This window comes from Terrapene carolina, unplaced genomic scaffold, assembly GCF_002925995.2.
Source record: "Terrapene carolina triunguis isolate 2854851 unplaced genomic scaffold, T_m_triunguis-2.0 Scaffold67, whole genome shotgun sequence".
Taxonomy (NCBI): Eukaryota; Metazoa; Chordata; order Testudines; family Emydidae; genus Terrapene; species Terrapene triunguis.
Genome location: NW_020664418.1, coordinates 12,066,334 through 12,081,508, shown reverse-complemented (window position 1 = coordinate 12,081,508; position 15,175 = coordinate 12,066,334). Strand labels below are relative to the sequence as shown.

At 50.5% G+C, this 15,175-nt stretch overlaps 1 protein-coding gene across 2 annotated transcripts in view; it reads right to left on the bottom strand.

Annotated features, from left to right (window-relative positions):
• ALPK3 (alpha kinase 3) overlaps nucleotides 1–14,831 on the bottom strand; it is a 90,054-nt gene extending 75,223 nt beyond the window's left edge. For both annotated transcript variants that reach the window (XM_026648216.2, XM_026648217.2), the window contains exon 1: nucleotides 14,602–14,831. In XM_026648216.2, coding sequence (XP_026504001.1) covers nucleotides 14,602–14,777 — 176 coding nt within the window. In that variant the 5' untranslated portion in view covers nucleotides 14,778–14,831. The remainder of the gene's footprint in view (nucleotides 1–14,601) is intronic.
• Between the last annotated feature and the right edge of the window lie 344 nt (nucleotides 14,832–15,175).

Here is a 15,175-nt window from a genome sequence, read left to right as displayed (position 1 = left end):
ATCACAGGACCTAACCAGATCAGCTACAACATCACCGGCTCATTCACCTGCACGTCCACCAATGTTATATATGCCATCATGTGCCAGCAATGCCCCTCTGCTATGTACATTGGCCAAACTGGACAGTCACTACGCAAGAGGATAAATGGACACAAGTCAGATATCAGGAATGGCAATATACAAAAACCTGTAGGAGAACACTTCAACCTCCCTGGCCACACAATAGCAGATGTAAAGGTAGCCATCTTACAGCAAAAAAACTTCAGGACCAGACTCCAAAGAGAAACTGCTGAGCTCCAGTTCATTTGCAAATTTGACACCATCAGATCAGGATTAAACAAAGACTGTGAATGGCTATCCAACTACAGAAGCAGTTTCTCCTCCCTTGGTGTTCACACCTCAACTGCTAGCAGAGCACCTCACCCTCCCTGATTGAACTAACCTCGTTATCTCCATACTGATTTATACCTGCCTCTGGAGATTTCCATTACTTGCATCTGAAGAAGTGAGGTTCTTACCCACGAAAGCTTATGCTCCCAATACTTCTGTTAGTCTCAAAGGTGCCACAGGACCCTCTGTTGCTTTTTACAGATTCAGACTAACACGGCTACCCCTCTGATACTCAAATAACGGATGTAACTTCTCGATACCCATGTGAGGAGTGGGGGTCGGGGTCCTACAGACAGGACACTGGCACAGGCAGATTCAGGCCAAAATTTGAAAAACTCCACTAAGGCCTTTTCTCCACACAGATGCACCAATTTAACTAAGTTAAACCAATTTAAGCATTTCCACACAAGGGGAACATCAGTTTCTAAACAGATTTAGTTCAATTGGTACAGCTTACGTTTAGACAAGGCCTAAATTGGGTGCCTCGGTGACTGAGCACTTAAGCTGAGACACCTAGGGCCCTATTTTTCAGAGTACTGTAGGACTTTACAAAGCCCTCTACTGACATTAATTAATCCACAACACTCTGGCAGGAGGTGGGTAAGGACGATCTCCAAGTCACTTGCTCAAGGCCACAGAACAGGCCATTGACAGAGGAAAGATTCAAACTCAGGGTCTCCTGAGTTCCCTGGGGCAGATCCTCAGCTGATCCAAGTTGTCACAGATCCACTGATTTACATGAGGGTGTGACAATTTATACCAGCTCCTGCTTACTCCTGCGGACCCTGCTGCCTGACTGCCCAGGGTAAGAGCATCTACAGTTCCCACAGATTTCAGTTGCAGTGGAGTGTTCAACTTCTGAAAATCAGGCCCCAGGTTTATTGAGTTGGGCACCCAAGTAGTGAGGCAACCACAGTTATACCAATATTTTCAGAGTTGGTCACTAAGTGGCTTAACCAGCATCACATTCAAATTCTGTAGCAGAGGAAGAGATGGAATTCAGTTTTTCTCTGTGGCATTCACCTGTCGTAGCTACAAGACTATCCATTCTCTTCCTGCAATCTGTCTTGTGAACTACACACCTTCCAACTTCTGCAACAAATCAAGAAAGGGTCCTACAGATAACAGCCAACAACCTCCTTCACTAAATAAACCGGATTCATCCCCTAAGTATCATCCGCCCTATATAATGCAAGGATTTCTTGCCTATAAGGGGGGGGAGGGGAAGCCTTCTGTTATGTGCAACTGTAACACCTCCCAAATTTCAGTTCTCCTGCAAGCCAAGGAGGCTGAGCAATTGACAGCACTCAATTTTTATAAAAGACGACACTGGACAACGTGTGTGTGTGTGTGTGCGTGCGCGCGCCACTCCCCAGTCACATTTTTTGCATAAGATTTTTGTTTTTAAGATGCAATTAATTGCACCGGGTATTTCTAAGTCCTCTGATCAAAAAGAATTTCCCCCTCCCTCCCAAAAATATCTGCCTTCACCTAGTCCCTGCCATTTAATTATTTAGTTAAATGTCAGTGTTCTCCTTCCTGGTCAAGCCTACGTACTGGAATGGACAGAAGTTGGTGAGGGGATACCTGGATAGCTTGGCTCCACACATACATATGCAGATACACACTATAGCTGGTTAGCGAGCTGCATGTGCTGCAGCGGACACAGCAAATCACTAACAAATTTCAATCCTCAGTTCCTGCACAGTAGCTCATGTAAGCCGCCTCTGAGAAAGGGGGGTGTGTGTGTGTGTGTGTGTGTGTGTGTGTGTGTGTGTGTGTGTGAGAGATTGGCCCACAGGTCAGAAGATTGGAGTCAGGCCCACACAAAATTTTGCTAGGATTTCATTCTCTCTGGTGGCAGAAGGTGGGATCTCCTGGATGATTACTTTAGTGCTAGACATTGTCGGATCTGTTTTACTGCCCTCTGACATAGGATACTGCTTGGCACATGCAAACGGTTTGGTTTAAGATTTCATTTGAACTTTTCTGCCGGCAAGGTTAACTCTACTGGAAACAGAAACATAGGATCAAAGAAATGTAGAGGTGGAAGGGACCTCTAGAGCCATGAGCCAGATTGAACATTTTCTAATCTCTCTACTGTCCAGTAACTACCCTGGATTTTTTTTTAGAGACACAAGATGGGTGAGGTAATATCTTTTGCTGGAGCAACTTCTGTTGATGAGAGAGACAAGCTTTCAAGCCACACAGAGCTCTTCTTCAGCTCTTGGAAAGGGACCCCACAGGTCACAGCTAAATACAAGGTGGAACAGATTGTTTAGCATAAGTAGTTACCACATATTCTAAGGCAGTGGTTTGCAAACTGCAGGTCGCATCACAGTACCGAGTTGCGGACTGTAACTCACTGGGTTGCAGTGGCTCTAGTCAGCACCGCCTACCTAGCCGTTAAAAGTCCTGTCAGCGGTGCTGCCCGGCTAAGGCAGGCTAGTCCCTACCCATTCTGACACCGCACTGCACCCCAGAAGCAGCCTGCAGCAGGTCCAGCTCATAGGCAGGGGGGCCACGGGGCTCTGTGCACTGCCCCTGCCCCGAGCACCAGCTCTGCACTCCCATTGGCCAATTCCCGGCCAATGGGAGCTGGGGGGGGGCGGTGCCTGCACGCCTCCACCTAGGAGCTGGACCTGCTGCTGGCTGCTTCCGGGGTGCAACATGGTCCCAGGACAGGCAGGAAGCCTGCCTTAGCACCCCTGCTGCACCGCTGACCAGAAGCCGCCAGAGGAAAGCCCATGCCCCAATCCCCTGCCCCAGCCCATAGTCCCCCCCAAAACCAGAGCCCCTTCCTGCATCCCAGCCCAGAGCCCCCTCCCACACCCTGAACTCTCATTCCTGGCCCCAACCCACAGCCCTCACCCCTGCACCCAACCCTCTGCCCCAGCCCTGAGCCCCTCCCACATCCCAAACCCCTCATCCCCAGCTCCGTGGGGTCACAGGCATCAATAATTTTCTTCAACTGGGTCACCAGAAAAAGTTTTAAAACCACTGTTCTAAGGGATCATTCAAGGTAGAGTTGCCCATTAACACCTCTGCAGTCATAGCACAAGAGGAGGGGGTTAGTGGGTTACAGATTGTTGTAATAAGCCATAAATCTAGTGTCTCTGTTAAGTCCAAGATTTTTAGTGTCCAGCAGAGTTATGAATTTAAGTTCCCAGGCTCATCTTTTGAAGTGTTGCAGGGGTGTCCTTTGAGGATGAGGACTGATAGGTCAGAGATAGAGTGATTGCTTTGTGAAAAGTGTTCATCCACTAGCAATAGGGTATTTGTTTCTTATTTTCCTGTGTGAGTTCATTTGAGAGTGTAATGATTGTCTGGTTTCACTCACACAGTGGTTATTGGAGCATTTAGTGCACTGGATGAGTTACACTACATGTTTTGATATACATGTGTAGGATCCATGAGACTCTGGAAAGGTGCATTGTGGTGGGTGTTGATCATTGTAGCAGTGGAGAGCTGTCTGAAGGTTTTGCATCTGTTGTTCTAGTGCCGCTTTGAGTGGGTGTGTCCTGGTCTGTGGGGAGCTTGTTTCTGATGATGAACTTGCCACTTGGAGAGGCTGCGGGGGAGTTTGAAGGCCAGAAGTGGGGGCTCAAGAAAGATTTCTTTCAGGATGGGGTCCCCCCCTTGAGTATGGGTTGTAGCTGTTTGACGATACCCCACAGGGGTTCCAGTGTGGAGTGGTAGGGGTGTGTGGTCAGAGGGGTTTTATTTCTGTATTGAAGCAGGTTCTCTCAGGCTATTTAGGTAGGCTGACCAGATGTCCCATTTTTGGGGACTTTTTCTTATATAGGCACCTATTATCCACCACCCCCTGTCCCATTTTTCACAGTTGGTATCTGGTTACCCTATATTTAGGTGGCCCATTCCATGATGCAATCTACTTCTCCGGTGGAGTGTCCTTGTTTGGTGAAGGTGGTTTTAAGTGTGCTAAGGTATATATCCCAGACTTTCTCCTCAGAGCACTTTCTGTAGTATCTGAGTACCTGGCTGTAGATAATCAATTTCCTTGGGTGGTTTGCAGTAGTTACTGGATCTATGAAAAAAGAACAGGAGTACTTATGGCACCTTAGAGACTAACAAATTTATTAGAGCATAAGCTTTCGTGGGCTACAACCCACTTCGAAAGCTTATGCTCTAATAAATTTGTTAGTCTCTAAGGTGCCACAAGTACTCCTGTTCTTTTTGCGGATACAGACTAACACGGCTGCTACTCTGAAACCTGGATCTATGAAGGTAGCTGTGGTGATCCAGGCGTTTCCTTGTATATGGTTGGCGGTAGGATTCCATTGTTGAAGCTGATCATGGTGTCCAGGAAGTTGATGTTAGTGTGGGAGCATTCCAGAGAGTTTAATGGACAGGTGGTTGTTGAAGTTGTGGTGGAACTCTGAGGGAGTTTGATTTTGAGTTGATTTTGTTTGCATTTTGAGTTTAAGACCAAAAAACAATGAAGCTATCACATACATGTTGTGATCTTAGTCTGCTTTCAAGTATTTCCTGTAATAAAGTATCCCATTCCCTACCAAATATCATGCATCAGCATTTATGTCACAAGTGTGCTTAATGCTTCATGCATAGTGGTAATAATTAGTATGGGGCACTACTTGATCAGTAGAATACTGAGAGCTTTACAATATCTTTTTTAGTAGTATCACTCACCATTTTATGGACTGGAAAATGGATGCACATATGGGTTAAGTGACTTGGCCAAGGTCACAAAGGGAGTGTCAGAATTAGGGCTCAATGAGTAGTAGGAGACATTTTCTGCAGAAATTATTTTCAATTCAAAGAGTGCATAGTGTTTGGTTTGCATCTGACAATTCAAAGTTAAGTTTACTGCAAAGGCTGGAACAGACTCTTGACAGAACACTGCACTGCTACAGGAACTGCACATTTCAGAGACCATCCTGCACCCCTCCATCAGATGGGAGAAGCCCAAGTGCAGGACATGTTAGAGGGATCATTCAGAGTCTGTGGCCACCACTTTATTATCGTCCCAAAGGAAGACTAAAATTCACACACACAGGTTGAACAATGTGTGACAGACCCAGACCAGTGGGGTACAGGAGTCTGGTAGAGGGCAAATATACTGGTCACTGGATGAGTAGTTTTCTGTTCCCTGAGTGACCAGAGCAGGGGCTGCACTAGAGTAATCAGGAACCTGCTAGAACCAGTTAAGGCAGGCAGGCTAATTAGGACACCTGGAGCCAATTAAGAAGCTGCTAGAATCAATTAAGACAGGCTAATCAGGGCACCTGGGTTTTAAAAAGGAGCTCACGTCAGTTTGTGGCGTGAGTGTGAGGAGCTGGGAGCAAGAGGTGCAAGGAGTTGAGAGTGAGAGGGTGTGCTGCTGGAGGACTGAGGAGCACAAGCGTTATCAGACACCAGGAGGAAGGTCCTGTGGTGAGAATAAGGAAGGTGTTTGGAGGAGACCATGGGGAAGTAGCCCAGGGAGTTGTAGCTGTCATGCAGCTGTTACAGGAGGCACTATAGACAGCTGCAGTCCACAGGGCCCTGGGCTGGAACCTGGAGTAGAGGGTGGGCCTGGGTTCCCCCCAAACCTCCCAATTGACCTGGACTGTGGGTTCTCCCAGAGGGGAAGGTCTCTGGACTGTTCCCCAACCCACATGGTGAATCTCTGAGGCAAGAAAATCCGCCAATAAGCGCAGGACCCACCAAGATAGAGGAGGAACTTTGTCACAAATGCTAGAAGAGAGATGCACAACCAATTAATAATACCTAGTTCTTATATAAAGCTTTTCATCACTAGATCTGAAAGAGCTTTATAAAGGAGGTCAATTTCAGTCTCTTCCCACAAACTGATTCTGGACCAGCTCACAGGTGCACAGCACTTGACCACTCAGGATGTAGCTAGTGGATATTGGCAGGTCTCTTCGGAAGAGGCCTGAAAATGCAGCCCAGTCATGGACCAGGGCCCCCTTGTGCTGGGTGCTACACAAAAAGAGGTCTTTGCCCCAAAAAGCTACAATCTAGAGACCGTCTCATGAAGAGTTATTTATGCATTTGGAGTGACTAATGGTCCCGCTACCTTTCCGAGATTGGGACGCTGTCCAGACAACGTCAGCACACCGAAATCCCCACATCCCATAATAACAAGGATGTTAAGTCCTTCCTTGAGTTGGTTTCTTAGCAAATATTTATTGACAAAGCAAACTCCTGTAGGAGCTTACAAAAGCCAAACCATCCGAGAAGGAACTTCTATAAAATAAGGAAGCGGAGCATGCTTTTCAGGAACTAATTGGATGCCTGTGTTCTCAGCCTGTTGTATTACAGCCAGATCTTTCACCTTCACTTTATAGTATATACTGATGCAAGACATGTAGGTCTGGGAGCAATTCCTGGTCAGAAAAGCAGAGAATGTAGGGTACGTCCAAACTACCCGCCATATCGGCGGGTAGCAATCGATTTATCGGGGATCGATATGTGGCGGACGCGATATATCGATCCCCGAACGCGCTCCTCGTCGACTCCGGAACTCCACCGGAGCAGCCGGCGGTAGCGGAGTCGACGGGAGAGCCGCGGCCGTCGATCCCGCGCCGTGAGGTCGAGAGGTAAGTCGGAATAAGATATGTCGACTTCAGCTACGGTACTCCCGTACCTGAAGTTGCGTATCTTACATCGACACCCCCCACCCCCAGTGTAGACCAGGCCTTAAAAATTCATTGCACATGCTGGGTGATAGTAGCATCTCTCTGAGCTGGTCTACAATGGAAAAGAAAGCTATCCAAGACAAGGTTAAGAGGGGCTAGATCCATAAAGGGACAATGCCAAGTGCCAACTCCTATGCACTCTGCCACCTACTGGTATTGTCAGCCCTGAGTTAGGTGCCCAGATTCCTCACACAATGCACAGAGAGTTTGTTTATTTTTACACTGCACACCACTGGTGGCAGCATGTAGAGCATGCACAGCTACCTGCTGCAGTGAAAAGCAGGCTGCATCCACACTGCAGTGTGGAGCTAGCTCCACACTGCAGTGAAAGGCTCTTGCAGGAGGGAAGTAACGGGGAGCTGCCGGAGCCTTTCCCTGTGGTGGGGAAAGGCTCTGGCATTGGGACACTATACTTATAAAAATAGCAGTGTAGGTGGGGGAAGCACTGCTTGGGCACATGCAGAGCAGTGTAGGGTACGTACCCTAAGGGTTCAGACGTCTCTTTAATCTCTTCGAACTAAGCAGTGCCTCACCATCTACATTGCAATTTATACCCATGGTAGATGGTGTGCTGTCTATGTACTCTGGGCCCTTTAAATTTCAGCCAGAGCCCTGCTGCCGGAGCCCTGGGGTAGCAGCGGCGGGGCTCGGGCAGTGATTTAAAGGGCCCAGGGTGCCTGCCGCAGCTACCGCCCTGGGCCCTTTAACTTGCCGCTGGATCGCCGCCGCCGCTACCCCAGGGCTCCAGCAGCAGGGCTCTGGGGATGATTTAAAGGGCCTGGGGTGGTAGCAGCAGCTGGAGCCCCGGGCCCTTTAAATCTCTGCCGGAGCCCCCGGCTGCCACTGCTACCCCGGGGCTCTGGCAGCGGGGCTCGGGTGGCAATTTAAAGAGCTCGGGGCTCCCACTGCCGCTACCCTCCGGGGCCCTTTAAATTGCCACCCGAGCCATGCTGCTGGAGCCCTGGGGTAGCGGCAGCGGGGCTCTGGCTGTGATTTAAAGGGCCAGGGGCTCCCGGCTGCCACTACTGCAGCGGAGCCCCAGGCCCTTTAAAGCTCCGCCATGGGCCGGGGGCCCCTCTGATGGTGATTTAAGTGCCCAGGGCTCTGCTCCGCCTCTGCAGCTGGGAGCTCCAGGGGTGATTTAAAGGGCCTAGGGCTCCCAGCTGCTGCTACCACAGCCCCAGCCCTGGGCCCTTTAAATCCTGATTTAAAGTGCCTGGGGATTTAAAGGCCCTGCCTCTTCCAGTAGAGAGCACACCTCTTCCGGTTGAGGCCCCGCCCCCTCCTGAGGACTCCGGAGTACTGGTAAGTCCTTTAAGTTACTTTCACCCCTGGAGCCAGCACATTGAGTGGGCATCTGTCTAAGCCAGCCAGGAGTGACCTGCAGAGAAAAGGGTTGGGGCTTCAGTCCCAGATGCACAAAGGTGCTTAAGTGCCTGCCTGATAGGCTGGAGGGAGACCCCTATCTCTGTCCAGGATTCTTAGCCATGAACCCTCTCCTGCAGTAAGAAATCTCAGCCAGGTCAGCCCTTTCTCACAAACCAGAAAGGGACACCTCACCCCGTTACAACCAATAGCCCAGTGCTAGGGCACTCAGCTGGCATGTGGGAAACCCATATTCAAATCCCTGCTCTGGCTGATTTGGAGCTAGGGTGACCAGACAGCAAGTGTGAAAAATCGGGACAGGGGGTGGGGGGTAATAGGATCCTGTATAAGAAAAAGACCCCAAAATTGGGACTGTCCCTATAAAATCAGGACATCTGGTCACCCTATTTGGAGCAGTGACTGGAACTTGACTGTCCCACCTCCCAGGTGAGTGCCCTGACCAGTAGGCTACAGATTCAAACTGTCTTGCTCTCACACAATGAATATTTATACAGAGTCAAACAGCTTCAACCAGAGAAACAGAGCACCACCCCAAAATATCCAATAGCCTGGTAGTCAGGGTGCTCACCTGGGAGATAGGAGACCTGGGTCCAAATCAGCCAGGGCAGGGATTTGAATCTGGGTCCCACTGCCCAGGTGAGTGCTCTAACCATTGAGCTACTGGATATACTGGGGACACCCACCCACCCAAATATTCCCAACCTCTGAGGCCTGGTCCGGGTGTAGCCCTTCTTAATATTGCAAATCACTTGGCTTTGGCAATGAGCAAGTTAACTCCCAAATAAATGCATTTTACCAGTTTTAAATGTGCTCCCTTTAAGTTTCCTGTGACACTCCCTTGTTCTTGTATTGTAAGAAAGGTCAGAGAATACACAGGTTATGTCTTCACTTATTCATCTCCTCTAAAGTAAGCAGTCCTTCAGTCTTTACTCATGTAGAAGTCTGTATGCATCCAGGGCCGGCTCCAGGCACCAGCTGAGCAAGCTCGTGCTTGGGGCGGCAGATTCCAAGGGGAAGCATTCCAGACGCCCTTTTTTTCCTTTTTCTTTTTGCTTTGCTGCTCCGGCCGCCCTGTAGAGGGCGGCGGCGCGGAGGAGGGGAACGCCCTGCAGCAAACTCGGCAGGGCAGCCCGCGTCCTTCCCTCCCAGCTGACAGGAGTGGCGCAGAGCCCTCCCAGAAGGCAGCGCGGCGAGAGGGGCCACGTGGCGAACGCCCCGCTGAAGCCCTGGCCGCCCCCCCTTCTCTCTTCCTTCCCGCTAGACCAGGCATGCACTCTGCTGCACATCTGCAGCACAGGGAGTCCCCCTGCACCCTGGCACCTGCCGCCCTGCAGGTTCCCCCCCCCCCCCCCCTCGCCGCTCCCCCCCCCCCGGGGTTTTTTTTTTTCCTGCTTTGCCGCCCCGCAGGTGTTTCGTGTGTGTGTGTGTGCGCGCTTTGCCGCTCTGGCCGCCCCGCAGTTTGTGGGGGTTTTTTCTTGCTCTTGGGGCGGCAAAAAAGCCAGAGCCGGCCCTGTATGCATCTAATCATTTTCACCACCTTACGCCCCTTCTAATTCTCTTGAGCGAGGGTGAGGAGAACTGCAAGCAGTGTTCCAGGTGTAAGGACACCACTGATTTATATACAATGGTATTGTATTGTCAGTGTTATCTATCCCTTTCTTTAAAGCATAACATCTAGTTTGCTTTTTTAACTACACCTCCACCCCGATATAACGCTGTCCTCGGGAGCCAAAAAAATCTTACCACGATATAGGTGAAACCGCGTTATCGAACTTGCTTTGAACCGCCGGAGTGCGCAGCCCCGCCCCCCCAGAGCACTGCTTTACCGCGTTATATCCAAATTCTTGTTCTATCGGGTCGTGTTATATCAGGGTAGAGGTGTACCACCATGCAGTTACCAGAAATTTTCCTTAACATTGCCACAGTGATGCCCAGGGAGTTTGCCCGAGTGCCTACGGTTAATTTAGAACCCAGAAGCGTAGATCAGGAATTCAAATATGCATTACCTAACATGTGTCAATATTGCATTCCATCTGCTATTTTGCTGTTCACTCACCTAACTTTTTAGGTCCTTCTGAAGTTCCTTAGTCTTATCTAGATTGGACAGCCACCATAAAAATGAAGAAATTAAGAATTCTGTATTCAGGTCTGGTTTTGGAGGGTGTGCAATATTTCTGGCCTGAGGTCACACTGTATGATGAGAACAATAAATACTGAACAGCTAGCGACTCTGAGCACCATCTGTCCTGTGCACTGGGTGAGGCAGCAGTCTTGTGGAAATAACAGCATGTGATCATGTAATTAGAGACTGCATCATAACACAAACTGTGCAGAGTAGGGGGCCCAGGCAACCCTAATTCTGACACTTCCCAACTTTTGAGCTCCTGACTGTCCAACCTTCATGTTCTTTTGACTTTTCTGTATGGTAATTGGTAGATATTTACTGCCGCCAACCCCAGAATCCTTGGGGCACCATTAGCCTTTTGCCATGCTGAAAACTGGCCGTTGACCATGTCTCTTCACTAGAATAGGCGTGTTCTTAACTCACATTAAAATCCCAGTGAACGCAAGCAAGTCTGTAGTCTTCACATGAATTCAAGTTTACCTTGACGTGCTACTGTGTGAAAACTACCAATAGTCTTGTCTTCACTAAGAATTACCTCAAGTTAGCCATCTTGAGTTAGCTAGCACAGGTTACACACCTTTTTTCCTAGTGAAGAAAAGGCTTTAGTCCTATGTCAACATACCCCTTTTAGCAGTAAAATTACAGTGAGATGATCATACACACACTCCCTGTGAAATCTTAGTGGAGACAAGGCACAGGTAGTTAACTGAAGTCAATACTGTCTCCCCCTCCACCCACAGGGGACCTTACCTACCTATACTGCAGTAAACTGAGGGCATGTCTTCACTAGCAACGTTAAAGCGCTGCCGCAGCAGCGCTTTAATGTGGCTTGTGAAGTCGCGGCATAGTGCTGGGAGAGAGCTCTCCCAATGCTATTAAAAAAAAAACCCACCTCCACAAAGGGTGCAGCTCCCAGCCCTGGTACACTGTCTACACTGGCACTTTACAGCACTGAAATTTGCAGCACTCAGAGGGGTGTTTTTTCACACCCCTGAGCAAGAAACTTCCGGCACTGTAAAGTGCCGGTGTAGACAAGCCCAAATAGAGGACCTTATCTCCATGAGGGATTTTACAGCAAGATAACTATCTTAAATCAGCTTAACCTGTAAAACCACACCTTTGACAATGAAGACCTATCCCTAGTCTTCTTACTAGGGATTGTGAAGAGCTGTCAAAGACTTTTTTCACAGTCCAAATACATTAGAGCAATCAGCTCTCCTTTATCCAGTAAAGATAAAGTTGAAAGAATTCTAGTAGACTGCAAAGGCATGACTTTCCTTTATTTTAGTTATCACACCAACTCTCAGATCTGTAATTCTCAGATCTCCCCTAATGCATTTTCTTCCCACATTATAGAATGAAAATATTATACCTATTTCTCTGGTATAGCAACTGTTTTAAATGAGACCGCAAATATTTGGGAGCAGCTCAGCCGCTTCATTCTTAAATTCATTCAGAACTCTGGCATGTATTATCTGGTTTTGATGACCTGTTATTCTTCTATTTATGACTTTGTTCCAGCACCTCCTTTTGACACTTCATTCTCTTAGTACCTCTATTACCCAAAAAGTATAGGTTTGAGGTAGGTACCTCTAGCATCCTGTGTGGCAAAGACTGATGCAACTTGCATTTAGGTGGGATAAGAACAGTGCAGAGAAGACTTCTTCACTCCCTGTGAAGTATCTTCAAATTCTCACAAGCTCCCTGCTTCGAATGCATGAGTTTGTTTTATGTATAAACAATTGCTCTTCAAATTCCCTAGTCACCTAACTTCAACTTTTATTTTTACTCCTGTAAAATGTAGCGAACAATTATTTTCTTTCTAGTGAATTAAGACAATTGTTTGCCAAATTCTATTGGCTGCTTCATAGCATTCATAGGTTGCAAAAATGAGATTTAATGCATAATTTGGCCTGCAGGATATTTATTACAGTCTGGACACATGAGAAGCAGAGAACCCAGTGTCCGTCTCAGAGCACAGGCTGAGTTTGTAAGGATAGCAGATGTTTTTACCTGTAAGCAGGGCAATTTTGACGGTCATTGAGAGCCCTCCTCCCAGGGCTCCGGCCGCCCTCCCCCCCGGCGCCGGAGGGGGGGGAGGGGGGGGAGAGGGGAGCCCCCGCTGGGGCTCGCTGCCCTCCCCCCGGGGCTCCGGCCGCCCTCCCCCCCTCCCCCCGCGGGTGGGGGGGCGGCGGCCGAAGGCTTTTTTGCCTGGGGCGGCAAAAAAGCCAGAGCCGGCCCTGGGCCCAAGCTACCCAAGGAATCGCCTCCTCTCCACAGAAGCCTTGCAAGAAAACTGCACCCCTCAGGTACAATGGAGCTGTCATAACAAGACTAGGGTGACCAGATAGCAAGTGTGAAAAATCAGGACAGAGGGTGGTGGATAATTGGTGCCTATATAAGACAAAGCCCCAAATAGCGAGACTGTCCCTATAAAATCAGGACAGCTGGTCACCATAAACAAGAATGAGATTCCAGAAAGCTGGAGGGAGAGCTTTGATCCAGATACAAATGCAAGCCTCCTGCTCCTTAGCTTTCCACTAACAATAGAACCAGAACACCACTCACAGGAGTTACCCCTCCCAACCTGAGTCTGAAGCAGAAGGCGCAACAATGCACTTGTTTCTCTTCTCATAAGGAGCACAGATTCCAGGGTTATGTATATGAGGCAGATTGGGTACCTGAGTTTGCAAAGTCAGCCCTCAGTTTGTGTAAGCGGCTTCCCCAGTCACCCAGGAAATCTGTGACAGAGCTAGGATTGTCACACCAAATACAAGCTCATTCTTCCTCTCTTGAGGATTACTGCCAGCCAGTGCCCTCACGGCTCCGAAGTACAAAGCTATGTTTCGTTCCAAAGGACTGTTCTACCATTCAGAAACAAGTGCCTCATTGGGACAATGCCTCTCCACTGTAAGCCCTAAAGTGTCATTCTTTTTATCTATGTATAAGTCATCCATCAAAGTATATTACTAGGTGCTTATACAAGAGTTACAACAAAGCTTCCCAAGTTCCACACAAACCCAGCAACTGTTTGGAGGTCAGAGGAGTGGGGAAAGGGACCCACTGTAGGTAGAAGTGAAGCACTGGGCTTTTTGGCCTTTCTGCCATTACATTTCCCATTACAGATAGAAGAAGCATGCTACTGTTCTTCTGCTTCCTACAATATTCATTGTTATTGCCCACTGATGCCATTTGTGTTTCTGTGTTAGTTACCTGGGTGTAATACACAGAGCTCACCCGCACTTCAGTGCACGCCTTGATAATAGCATTCCCTAGGGATAGTACCTAAACTGGCTGCCAGAATGGCTGGCAGTTACAGAAACACACCCAGGGAAATAAACTCACAAGGGGAGAGGTGAAATCACCCAACACCGTACATAGGGCACACATGCATCAGACTGTCTGGATTACCCATTCCTACACATAGGCCCAGCACTCTTCAGCCGGCTTTAGCCCTAATCCTGCACCTGGGACAGTTACCAATAGAACTTCCCAAGGGGGCAGGCTCCAACCGTACCCTGGCTAGTCTGGGCTGGGCTGGGAGGCCACAGGTGCCCTGGAAGAAACAAAGCGCTGGGGTTTGGCCAGCACTGACCCTGGATCTGACACGTGGGTCTCCTCTAAGGGCGGCCCTCTCCACCGCGGGACCCTTGGCTGCTGCCCCACGGGCCAGGGACCGGACCGGCAGTGCCTCCACCCAGCGTCCTTCAGGCCCGAGCTGCGCCAAGCTGCAGCTGCGGGGTGCAAGGAGCTTCAGGGTCAATGCCGAGGTCTCCCCCGCAGCCACAGCGCCCGCCTGCAGGGCCCCCGCTGCCCCCACCGGCCTGGTCTCCAGCCCCGCTCTTAGGCACTCCCAGCCCGGCCCCCAACCCCTTCCTCGGCCCCGCAGACACCCGCGGCCCGGCCCCTAGCCCCGCTCCGCAGCCCAGTCACTCGCCCAGCACTGCTCGGACCCAGCTCCGCGTCGGGCCCGTGACTCCGGCCGAGCCTAGCGCCCAGACCCCGGCCGGCCCCCACCTGTTCTCGGGCCGGATGCTGAGCAGGTAACTGCGGCTGTCGGGCCGGGTGCTCCAGCCGGGCCCCTCGCCCTCCTCGCTCTCGTCCCCGGGGCCGGGGGCGCTGCTGGGGCTGTAGAGCGAGTAGCGCCCGTTGCCCGAGTAGGAGCGGCTCAGGGGTCTCCGGCGGGAGCCCATCTCCACCCGGCGGCGCCTGCCCGCCCGGAGCCCCGACGACAGGGGGACTGCGCGTCCCGGGGCCGGGGCGCACTGGGGGAGCGGGCTGCCCGCGGGGCGGTCCCCGGCCTGTCCTGCGCCCCCAGCTCAGCGCCCGCCCCGCTCCATCAGCGGCTATTTATAGCACCAGCGCTTCTGTCAGCATTTCCAGCCCCCGGGCGCCGCGCCCCGCCGCACATGGGGCTGTCACTCACTCGGAGCCGGACAGCCAGGGGCACCCCGCCGCCGGGTTCCGGCACCGGGACCCCCCCAAACCGGGCACCTGCAGCCCCGCACCGGGCACTGGGACATTGGGCACCAGGACCCCCCGCCTGGGACCCCGAAACCGAGCACCTGGACACCCGCACTGGGCACAAGGA